Source organism: Carassius auratus, chromosome 47, assembly GCF_003368295.1.
Source record: "Carassius auratus strain Wakin chromosome 47, ASM336829v1, whole genome shotgun sequence".
Taxonomy (NCBI): domain Eukaryota; kingdom Metazoa; phylum Chordata; class Actinopteri; order Cypriniformes; family Cyprinidae; genus Carassius; species Carassius auratus.
Window position 1 is genome coordinate 14107884 of NC_039289.1, and position 12404 is coordinate 14120287.

Below are 12404 nucleotides of genomic sequence, written 5' to 3' on the forward strand. Positions count from 1 at the left end.
TTCCTGCGTCCTCCTGCTGTTCTCTGAGCGACTGCTCTGAAGTACACAGGTATGCGCTCATCTCTCTGTGTCTGGAGCTTTGATTATAGTATGTGGTCGTGTGTGTTTAGTGCTTGACCGCGCTCTACTTCCTCCGTAATCAAGCTGTTTTCTCTTTCCAGGAGATGAGACGTACCAGGACATCTTCCAAGACTTCTCTCAGATGGCATCGAATGACCCAGACAAACTCAACCGCTACTGAGGTGTATCTCACCACAACAACCTCCTCAAAATCAGTTGCGTTGCCCACATAATCTGGGTGACACCAGTTGAATTATTGCGTTTTTATTGTAAATGTAGATAAAACTATTTCATTCATTGAGCAATTGGCTCTCTATATAGATTTACAGATGAACGAGAGAGTCATGTAATATTTGAGCCGTAGGACTTCATTTATGAAACATGCTGAATGAATGTTTGTGTTCATTAAACGTTAAATAAATGCGGCTGGTTTTACAAACAATTTACACAAATCCATTCTGCGTTCGCGTTTCATAAACGAGGCCCGGTTTTAGCTAAATAGTACATATTAGTAGCAAATTGCATTGGTGCATGACTGTAGAGCAAGGATTAAACCATTCATGTTTACATCATTTCAAAAAACTATACTTTCACTACATCATTTACTTAACTATTGTTCGTTTTTGGAAGAGGAAATCTCGTGTTAGCATGAACACCACACTTTCTTTATCTGTTCAAATAGTATACAAGTCAAATGTATTCCTCCCACGGTGTGAGGGGTGTGTAAATTGTATATATTCTGTACATACGTCATCTTGGGTTGGGAAGTTTATTTTGTGGTACTTCAGATGTTTTGATAAGCTTGTCTGCATCCGTTGTGTGCCCCTTTTGTATTCATATTGTAATCCTCTATGTATGATCGAAGCGCTTTTTTAAGAATTTATCCATTGCAAATGTCTGACTGAAAATATCTCAAAATATATTATAAATTGTTTGCCCTACGTTTTTATAATGTCTTCTTTATGTACACAATGTTAACATTTTGAATTATAATTATATAATGTCATACATTTTTATATAATATTGATAAAATCCTTAACCATATACAATTATTTTCTGTAAATATACACACACACACAACTTTTTTGTTAATCAAAATTCTAGTCTAAACCAAAGTGTTAAGCCTATAGTCTAAGCGGTCTCGTTTCTACCGCACACTATCAGATTGTGTAAAGTGGCCCCCCATGCAGCAGGGTTGCCATGTTTGTAATAGGCACAGCTCTGCGGCAGAGGCTGATTTATATAAACACTGGCGCTGTCTATCTATAATGCAGCAGTCGTTCAGTGACGGTGACCTCATGCCCCTGCCAGCTGTGCACTGACTCACCTTTTTTATGTCGTGCTTTTATAAACTGAGAACATTACCCATTGCACTGCTTCAGGAGCTTTATTTATAAACCTCGTAAAATAAGAAGGTTCAAGCCACGCATTATGGTTATAGCTAAAGTTAAATCCAACGTGAATAAGTGGCTGAATCTGTGCCTCTGGGAAGTAATTTCTTAAAGTAATGTTTCATTAGCGGGTAACATGCAAAAAGGCTTGCAGGCAGTAAAACTGTTGCAAGCGAAAGTTTGTCAATTAAGCATCATCATAACCCATCAGAAATTTAATTAGCTTATATCTGCCAAACGATTTATTGTGATGTAGTATGTGCCTAGTTACATCTATAACTGGTGTCTGACAGAAGATATTGTCCTATGTGGAAGACGTAGGCCAGTTAGTGCAGGTCATGTTTGAACACTCCCATGGCTCACATCTACAAAACCTTTTTTCAAAGTAATTCTCTGAAGACTGGAAAAGTCGAATCAGCGTTTTTAAATGGGATGGTCTAGCTGTGAAAGTTGTATTAGCAAGTGATAGTAACATTTGTACTGTAGATGTGTCAACATTTATTCCACTTTGAAGTTTGTTGTGACGTTACATATTCAATTAAATCGAAACCCAGTACTTACTTTTAAAAGTCAAACCAACATTCTCAAAAACTCCTGTTATCTCACATGCACAAAACGACTCTTGGGATAGTCTGGGCTGTGAAGGATCCATCTGTAGTAACTTTAATGGACCAGGAGACAGAATGCTTTTCAAGGCAGCGTTTGAAGGAGTCTTCGAATTGGGACTGCCTTTGTTGCACCTCTGTGATGCATGTGGTCTTCGAATGCAGCCTTTGAATTCAGACACAGCTATAGATTATGTAGACCAATGGTTACCAGTCTTGGTCTTGGAGAACCTCCAATACTGCACATTTTAGATGTCTACCTATTCGAACACACCTGATTCAACTCATCAGCTCATTAGCAAAGACTCAAATGTGTCTGTCAGGTTAGACCCGGAGCATCTGGGTCTCCAGATTCGGTCCTGGAGGGCCAGTGTCTTGAGTTTATCTCCAACCTTAATTAAACACACCCGAACCAGCCAATTGGGAGTCTTACTAGGCATACTAGAAACCTGCAGGCAGTTGTGTTTAGGCAAGTTGGGGCTAAACTTTGCAGTGTATTGGCCCTCCAGGACCGAGTTTGGAGAGCTAGATTTGGAGCCCCTGATGTAGACCAGAGTAATTCATTTACTCAAATAGTACACTGACAGAACTGCTGTAAAGAGAGAACTGAAGATGAACACTGAGCCGAGCCAGATAACGAAAAAAAGATTGACTCGTTCTCGAGTATGTATCTCTACAAAACCAGATGAAACTTCTAAATTATCTGAGTATCATCAGCATAACAGTGGAAACTAATCCCATATTTTCTAATAATATTACCCAGGGGCAACATGAATATTGAAAATAGAAGGGGACCTAGGACGGATCCTTGTGGCACTCCATATTTTACTGGTGATAAATGAGATAACTCCCCATTTAAATAAACTAAATGGTAGCTTTCGGACAAGTAGGATCTAAACCACCTTAGAGCCTGCCCTTGAATACCTGTATAGTTTTGTAATCTATCTATAAGTATGTTGTGATCTATGGTGAGAGGACGCAGCACTAAGATCAAGTAAAACTAGCAATGAGATGCAGCCTTGATCTGACACAAAAGGCAGGCCATTTGTAATTTTTAATCTGGTGGATTCTGGTTATTTGTTAATTTAGCCACTGTGCTAAATAAAATCCTTGGATTGTTTTGGTTATTTTCAGTGAGTTTGTGGATATGCTCTGCCCTAGCAGTTTTTAGAGCCTGTCTATAGCTGGACATACTGTTTTTCCATGCAATTCTAAAAACTTCCAAGTTAGTTTTTCTCCATTTGCGTTCAAGACTGCGAGTTTCTTTCTTGAGAGAGTGAGTATTACTGTTATACCATGGCACAGTACATTTTTATCTAACCTTTTTCAATTTTATGTGGGCAACAGCTTCTAATATATTAGAGAAAACAATGCCCATTTCATCTAGCATCACTTGGCTGCATAATTACAACACTATCAACATCAATTCCATGTGACAGTATTAAATATAGAGTATGATTTCAAATAATGAGTAGGTCCTGAGACGTGTTGTCTAACCCCAATAGAGTTCGGAACGTCTATAAATGCTGTATGCGGTCTATAAAAAGTCTGTATGCTGGCCTGTATACAGCAGCATCAAAGGGGATTTATCATTAAAATTTGTTTCTCTGGATAATTTTATATGAAGCACCATTACTTCAAACGAGTTATACTTGAAACCTGCCCTCTGACAAATCCTGAAAACGTTGTTATAAATTGAAGCAACATTTCCCCCTTTGCCTTTTAGACGTGGCTCATGTTTATAACAATAATCTTGGGGGGTGGACATAATGTAAAATAATGTAATCATCAGGTTTTAGCCAGGTTTCTGTCAAACAGAGCACATCCAGATTATGATCAGTGATCATACTATTTATAAAAAGTGCTTTTTTAGAAAGGGATCTGATATTTAGTAAGTCAAGCTTTATCATTTGTTTATCTAATGATAAATCTAACCTCTGCCACATTAATTCACAAAAAAGGGGGCGTGATCTTGTTACGCTCCGACGGAGAAGAGGAAGAGCTGTGTTTTTGTTTGTCGCCATGTCGTCGAAAATCTGTTATTTTCAGTCCAGTCATCTTTGTTTGGCCTTCCCAGAGACTCCCGAAAATTATAATCCACATCTAAAACTATGTGCAGCACATTTAGCTGAGGACAGATTCCTCAATCTCAATCAGTTTAATGCCAGATTCGCACAAAGATTATTCTTGAAAGATGCAACCATTTCCTCTTTGTCTGGACCACAACCGGTAAGTGTATTTTATTATTAAAGTTGGTGTGTTTAACAGTTTCTGTAACTTATTAACTAAACGCTGTTTAGCTTTGTTAACTAGATATTACGGTTGTGCAAAAAACGAATGTGATTTTCGCATCTCGTCAGTAAAAATGCTCCAGTGATTATAAGTACATCTCCAGCACATGCTCCTGCCCACTTGCTTCTCAAAACTACACCAAAACTAGTCCAATCGCGTTTCCAGGAGGGCAGCGTGTGCTCAGCTGGTGTCGAATCACAACACAGGAACCGCTGGCCCTATCAGAACTCATTTCCTTATTTGTGAAGGAGGGACTTTATAGAACAAGTAAGTCATCAGGCCATTTTATGAAAGTGAAAACAGCAGTATATAAGTGAATTGTGTGAAAAATACTGTTTTTTTTTTTTTGTTTGTTTTTTACACGCGAAACATGAACACATGTTATATTGCACACTGTAAACACAAAGTTTCAAAAAAGCGTAAAAAATGGGACCTTTAAGATCAATTTCAAGAAGTTCGTAAGAATGTTCTTAAGTGCAATTTTTGAAAAACTTAGTTCTTAGTAAGCTCTTACTATATATTCTTCAGAACATCTTAAGCTTCACGTTTTTAATGCAGTGTGTTTTTGAACTGGTACTTTTAAAATAGCCTGTCTCAAGTTGCAGCTATAGGTTTCATTCATTTTTGTGTGGTGTTTTTGCGCTCTAATCTGAGTGAACGGTTCCAGTATTTGTGTGCGCACTTCTACAGAAAATGTGTCCAGCACATTTATATGCCCTGAATACTGCAAAAGATTGTTGTATGTATAAGATAATATGAAAAGCGTTAAATTAAAGCTCCCTATCTGACTCTTAGAGTTCCTACTGAATTTTGAAGTCAGCAAAAAGTAGCGTCAAACGCAGGCCAATCATGTTTACATTAACAGTCATTGCGGTCACTAAAGAAAACTCATGCACATCCCTAATCTACTATGTATTATATGCAGCTGTTGTTGTAATGCCTAAATATAACAATTAATTTGAAATAAATCCCAAACAGTAATAATTATTTAATTAATTTATTGGGTTAAGAAAAGTCGTTGGTTGTACACATTTTTTTTATTGAGTTATTTAGGATGACTTTTAAGAATATCCTTTTAAAGAATTTTAATTCTTCTTAGGTATTGTCTTAAGAATATTCTAATCTTTTTTTCTTAAAATTGTTCTCAAGATTAATTTTTGTGAATACAAAATATTCATAACTTTTTTTCCTAAAGTTAAGAAAATAAGAAAACAGCAGTTATGAAGAAATTTCTTAAGAATGTTTCGTGAATCTGGTTCCTGGTGTCCAATAACTGACCGCAGAAGGAAACCTCAGCTCCTTATTACTTTTGAAACTGGGTGACTCACCTGTCTGGTGTGCCATGTCTTTTCCTTCCTAAAATTGCTGAACTGATGCACTCAAGAAAATATTGCACTGAGCGCTTCGTAAAATCAAACATTAACTGTGGCCTGGGTAAGCGTATAAAATGAATCAAGCGATGTGAAATGATTTTAAAAGTGAATGACTTGACAGTAACATGTAAGAAATAGTGATGTGTCATCATTTCCGTATGGGGATTGGTCAGATGATGAAGTAATTTCAGTTTATTCAAGCTAGTGCTGAGCATCTTCCAGGCATCCATGCTTGCTCTGCGGTGGAGAGGAAATCTGTGGTTGGCTTCCCACAGAGAGACAGAGAGCCACTGCTTGAGTCCTTTTTCCTCCATTAAAAAACACATTTGCACAAAAACAAAGAAGCCAAGCACCATTAATATACTCTATTTGATTGTAGTATCCAACCCTCATCCTGACTTTCCTGACAAGCTTTCCTGAAAAGTTCCATGGTATTTAACTCGTATTTTCAACTTTTCCATGGGTGCTTCATACTTGTAAAAATGCGACTTGAGATTTGGACTGCTAATGCTTTAAATTTTGAAATGCAAGAAGCCAAACTCTGTCATAGCCTACTTAACATTAACATCAAGTGGAAAGGCTGAGAGCCAACCACAACCATTTTCATGGCCCACATTTTTTCTACCTCTCTGCTTAATGAGTTCTTTGTCTAATGAACCAAAGTATTTTCTCTTCTTTCCAGAAGTTGACCATTCACAACTGACTCATGAATTCACTTTAAAAAAAGCAAAACTATCATGCAAGCGTGGAGAATCCAAACATACTTTGTGGAATTATTCCTTTGACTGCCATGATGAATGAAGATGGAATGAAAGGGAGCTGTCAGCAACCGTCCACACACCGCACACCACATCACACCGCAATCGTCCACCAAATGGCTGGAAAATTGTGGATGTTTGGTGCCCTATGCCATCTATTTATCCAACTTACATTGTTTTTTTTTCTTACTATATTCTCACTTCCCAGAATAGGGAGGCCCCTGTAGTTGCTCACTCCAGTAGAGATACTTTTAAGAGCAGTGTCCCAAGAGCCTTATCAACTACACCTCAGTGCTTCGCCAGTGAATGGCTGGAAAATCTGCTGAATCCATGACAATGAATCTGGCTTCCAGCTGTGCTCAAAGAGAGAACTCAGACAGGTTAGCCCAGACCCTGACCAAGACAGGAAACCTCGACAACATTTTCAGCCAAAAACTGTAAACTTATGTTTTGCCTGTTTAAATGATAATGATGTTTTGGGGACTGAAAACGCCACCGTTATCATTTCTGTGTAAACAACCAATATTAGCTAACGTTTCTTCAGCAAAGTCTGGATTTACCAATATTATAACCAACAGTGGGAGACGCATTATATTAAAAACATAATCGTTACTTCCCTACAGGTACTGTTTACCAACAATGTGACAGTGCCAACTACTGGCCTGGCATAAGTAATACAGCATTTTTGGCCATTTTCAAGGATGTGTGTAAACGTGAGTCGTTTTGAAAACATTGTCCTGTATATGTGAAACGTTTTAAAAACCTCATGTGAAAAATTTCCATTTTTGACTGCACCATTGTCGTGTTAACGTAGCTTCAATCAACATACAACCCTGACAGCCTATCAGTGTCCAAGATTTCTTGCCATGGTCTGCTGTTTATTTTATTCAAGAAACACTGGATATAGAGGCCCAATTAAACACATTACAAAAGCAACTGGAAGCTCTTCTGTGGTCTTTCCTAATTGTTCAGTCACCACAACAAACAACACATTTAATAGGCCCTTGTAATGTTCTACACTTCCTAATCCTGTTCTACAACTGAAAAAAATAATAAGAAAAAAACAAACATTATTATTAAGTAAAAGTAGCAGGAATTTAATCGTAGAATACACTGAAGGAAATATCACAATGTTTCAGTTTTTTATGGTGCATTTTCCAAGTTTCAGGTGGACTTAACATTTTCATAAATGGAACAGGCTACAAATGGCAAACTCCCTGGGCAGTGCACTTAATATGGAACTAGGGAGCGCACCCAAAGACTGTCATCTAACAGAAGCTTATCAGCTTTGTTCATCTCTTATATAAACTCAGTTTCTCCGGTGTAATTCATGGGATGTGGGCACTGTAGGTATGCAATCATGAGAGCAAACAGTTTACTGTCAAGCTATAGCCCTTATCAGGATGGTTTTAAATAAATGACCTCAACTGTGGTTGAAATGAAAGAGTTGTGATTGCTCTCAAAGTTGAGGTAAAGCTGCACTAGTAACAAATAGAATTTACAAACAAGTTTCGAACTTGGCATCTTCCATTGTTTGATAAACTCATGTTACTGGTTGAACAAAGAGTTACGAGCAGCCATGACGGGCCTTTTAAACAAACGGATCGCAGTTCAATTTGATGCTGCTAGAAATCCTGCAGGTCATTGAAACTTGGTCACATATCATCCATTCCCACTGGGAGAAGCATTGGTCTGACCCTTGTGTTCCATTACAGCATTGCATTTATATCTTGCCAAGATCCACAAATTCCTTGACTCTCGAGAAGTCATAGCCTGTCTGTCCCCAGTTTAAATGGCCAGCCAGTGTGTCCATCACTGCCTCCAGCAAGTACAACAAACAGTAGTCTCTCGACCACCTCCAGTGCCTGGACACCCGTCATAAACGTTTCTCCAACAGCACTCTGGCCAATCCACTGACTGACCAAACTCTTGCCATCCATTCTATCATCAATAGTTACACAGTGCAGCTTCAACAGACTGTGACTTAATGGAAAAAAGCGGTGGAGGTATTTGATCACCAACAATCGTACTTGGGTAGGACCTGCCCTTCTCCAAGTTTCCGCTTTGACCCTTTAGGGTCATATTAAGACAAGTCTGTCTCCTTGGCAGAGTCGTATTGCCTTGTATGGTCATATATTCAGAAAAAAGGCAATGAAGGAAAGATGTCGACATATAATAAAGTGTAGTAATATAGTGGTTTCATCTGCATTTTTTTTTTCTGCTGCTATGATGTTGAACTATCAGGCCAGATGAAGTTGACTCGCCAGGACTGCAATCCTGCTAAATGCAGTTTACAAGAGCACGGTCCATTAAGAGCGACTGATGATGTCCGTGGTCTGTGTTGCAAGGTCTTTTAACGGACAATATAACTTTTTTTTGTATTATTATTTGCAAAATAAACTAATGAAGTTCTCTGCAGTTACAACAGAATGTTCGAGTCTTAGAGATGCTAAGAGATGAACCACAATTCCAAGGAAATATAAATGATATGCGAGTATCTTTCCGGAACTTTGCCAATTCCAAAGTATCCCACCCACATTGAAAGACATATGGGAAACTTTGCCTTGACAAAAATCTTTTCCTTTTAGGGGATATAGTGAACATTGGGAGAAAAGTGTGACTAAATGCTTCCGTCAGTTTAGACTGGTGGAACACCTCTGACCACATACCAGTAAAAACTTACTTGGTCATTTCTGTAGAAAGCGCCTTATGATATACAGTATATGGAAAATGGAAAAAATTAATAAATACTGTCACTATGATTGATGCAGTTATATCTTTCCTCCAGGCAGTTGGTTATTCTTTTGTAACTAGTTTGTGTAAATTGAGATTTGATACGATATTACCTACACTGACAATGCAACGTGAGTGGATAGTCTTGGGAAAATGTCTAAATCCAAGGTAAATTCATGACGTTAATTGACTACTTACTTTAAATCACAAACTCTGAGCTTACATAAAAATATACCAATTTTCTACCATCTCGTTTCTATGCCTTTTTATATATTAAAACAATTTTTGCGTTTTCATTTCATTTTATATCCCGCAATTTGTATGAATAACTAAGTTATGCTGTTTCAAATATTACAGCATTTCATGTCAATTACCCATTTATTACAAAACAATACTTAGTGACACAACAGTTACAATCAAATTATCAAAAATACACAATAAAAGCACGCAATCTCATGTTTAACATATTTATTTTATTGTAACGACTGAAAACCATCATGAAAAACATCCCTCAAGTAGCCAAGTGCGAGGAAACAACGTAAAAAAGGAAAAGGGGTGGACATTTTGAGTGGACATGTAGCAGTGCATGCTGTGAACACACAGAATTCATAACACCACCTGCAAAACAAAAAAACCAAAGAGTTGAGAGGAGCACATGAGCTTCACTGAGTTATAGCCACCATTTCTGAGAGCAGTTAAAGATCACTACACTACAGTTTTGTGCAAATGTTTGGGTAACCCTCTGAGGCTGAATATTAATTAGCAGTGACTGCAGTGATATACCATTCAGTTTCTAGAGAAAGCTGCATAATGTGATGTTTTTCAGACAGAAATTCTTAGTGCAGCATTACTGAGTTGTACGAAATAAAGCCGAATGTGTAAAATACGCTGTGCAAAAGTTTGGGCACCCTTTTAATTGTACATGTAGTCACTTAATTCCCATTAATTACAACTTAATATTGATTTATTTGGCTCAGTGAACAATGCAGACCCCTCATGGAAAATTATGTTTAAGGTAGCTAATTCCTAGTTGTGCTTCTCCTTGATTCTCTACTGGAAAGTATCAACATAGGAACCTCAAAAGAACTCCCTAATGTTCTAAAAACTAGGATAATTCATAAATATGAGAAGGCCACAAGAACAACCATCGTTACAGAAAGACGTGGAAGGCTGAGAAAAAAAAAATATCTGAAAGGAATGGTTAGAATCGTCACAGACAAACCACAGAGCACCACCAAAGAGCTGCAAGAACATCTGGCTATTGATAATGTCATTGCTCATAGCTCCACAGTCCAGCGCACTTAAGGTACAGCTTACTGGAAGGTGATGTGGAAAATCCCTTTCTGCTTTATGACGTATGCAAAGGCTCATCTGGACAAGCCAGAACTATTTTTGCTTATCAGCCATCAAACTGGCAGATATATTTCAACAAATGCTACTATATACCAATTGGGGTGCCCAAATTATCGCACCTTTCTGTTTTTTGTAATGATTCCCATTGCATCATTTCTGTTGATTCAATGAATGTTATTTCAGAATTCAAATGTTACTTTGCCCATGAGGTATACACTTTATTTAAATGAAGTTGCTGCTTCAAAAGCCTAGCAGATTATAAATGGAAATTATGATTATTCCCAGGGGTGCCCAAACTTTTGCATAAACTGTATTAGAATTTCTTTAAATTATAATAATTTAGAATTTAAATGTATTTCTTAGTTTAGAATATTAACACAGACAAAAGAATCTCAACTAAAATAATCCAGTGCATTTAAAAAAGGCTTTATTATAGTAGAGGAAGTACCTGTAAGGTGTCCCATCTCACTCATCTATGTACTCAAAGGGTTCTGGGGCCTCGGGCTCCTGTTCTTCCTCCTCGATCTTAGGCCCATGAGCGGACACTGGCTCTACAAGCTCCTCCTCTTCCTCACTGGTGTCTTTCAAGATGATGATGCCACCTGTGTGCAACTGGAGGCGACAATGTGGACAAATGGGGTCACTATGGTTTGGCAGCCCAACTATATACTTTCAAGCAAAAAATGGTTGTCAAATTCTTGTTTAACGCAAAGCCCAGAATTAATTTCCTGCCAAAGCAGACATTATAGAAGTCTCGTAAAATGCAAAAACAAGTGGCTGGAGTCCTGCCAGCTGACCTCGGAGGACTTTATTTAGAGCCACTGGGCCAATGTCTTCTCTCTGAAGAGTTTCTGTCATTGGCAGCATGAGTAGTTCTACAAAAGACAACGGTCCAACATTCACTCACAGGTTTGAAGGGCTGGTATCTGCAGCTGTCGGGCATGGTGAGGACCTTGAGCTGGGCGGCCATGACACGGGCTGGGTTCTCCAACATCTGGAAGTTTGGCTCGGGCTCTTTTTTCTTCTCTTTTTCTTTTTCTTTCTCCTTCTCCTCGTCTTTCTTCTCTTTCTCTGCCTCTGCCTGTGTTTCCTGCATCAGATAAAGACGAAATCACTGAAGTTCTGTGGTACATGATACGTTCAAAGGTTTCTGGGAGTGCTTTAGGACATGCATACCACTTCCATCTTTTCCTCTTCCTTCTCTTTCTTCTCCTTTTCTTTCTCCTTCTTCTTTGCTTTAGCCGTGATGGAGAGAACGGCGGTGGAAACCTGCCGAAAGAACAACAGGACAGAATTCACTATGATATCTGGGACCAGTTCAAGAGCACTGGTTTCTGACATGAAGTTGAGACTTGACAAGCCAGGTGAGAGTTCATGGGACAAGGGTTAAAACAGACCTTCTCCTTTTCCTTCTCCTTCGGCACTTCCAGAGGTGGAGGGTAGGCAAAGGTGGAGGGTTTGCAGTTGGATCGATACTGCACCTTCGGCATCTGTGAAGACAGAACTTATTCATTCATTCAAAAAAATAAAAAATCAATGTATGTCGAAAGAGTTCAATTATTTTACCACTGCCTCTTATTATGATGTTGTAGGTTGGTGTCAAATAAGTCTATGTGCTTTGTTTAAAAAAATGTTAGTTGTATGACACCCGAAGTTGCTACACCTTCTACAGGCTTTCCAAATAAGTCACATCGGAGGTTCAATGACCGTTAGGATGCTGTCTATGGAGGCAACAGCCACTAAAGGACCCAGTATACTTCAAAAGAAATCTAAGAATGAACTGATATGACGTCATTTAGAACAAAATCAGGCTAAAATGAAGTTTGTTTTGGCAGTTCG

The 12404-nt window shown here is 38.3% G+C and overlaps 2 protein-coding genes across 3 annotated transcripts in view; one reads left to right on the forward strand and one right to left on the reverse strand.

The window, feature by feature from the left end:
- LOC113065178 (arf-GAP with coiled-coil, ANK repeat and PH domain-containing protein 2-like) overlaps window positions 1-1430 on the forward strand; it is a 44361-nt gene extending 42931 nt beyond the window's left edge. For both annotated transcript variants that reach the window (XM_026236419.1, XM_026236425.1), the window contains one exon: window positions 162-1430. In XM_026236419.1, the coding sequence (XP_026092204.1) occupies window positions 162-241 (80 nt within the window). In that variant the 3' untranslated portion in view covers window positions 242-1430. The remainder of the gene's footprint in view (window positions 1-161) is intronic.
- Window positions 1431-9665: 8235 nt separating this feature from the next.
- Window positions 9666-12404, reverse strand: part of LOC113065177 (26S proteasome non-ATPase regulatory subunit 1) — a 53682-nt gene continuing 50943 nt past the window's right edge. The window contains exons 21-25 of the mRNA XM_026236416.1: window positions 11963-12055; window positions 11742-11834; window positions 11473-11655; window positions 11014-11177; window positions 9666-9830 (exon numbers count right to left, since the gene is read on the reverse strand). Of these exons, the coding sequence (XP_026092201.1) occupies window positions 11031-11177; window positions 11473-11655; window positions 11742-11834; window positions 11963-12055 (516 nt within the window). The 3' untranslated portion in view covers window positions 9666-9830; window positions 11014-11030. The remainder of the gene's footprint in view (window positions 9831-11013; window positions 11178-11472; window positions 11656-11741; window positions 11835-11962; window positions 12056-12404) is intronic.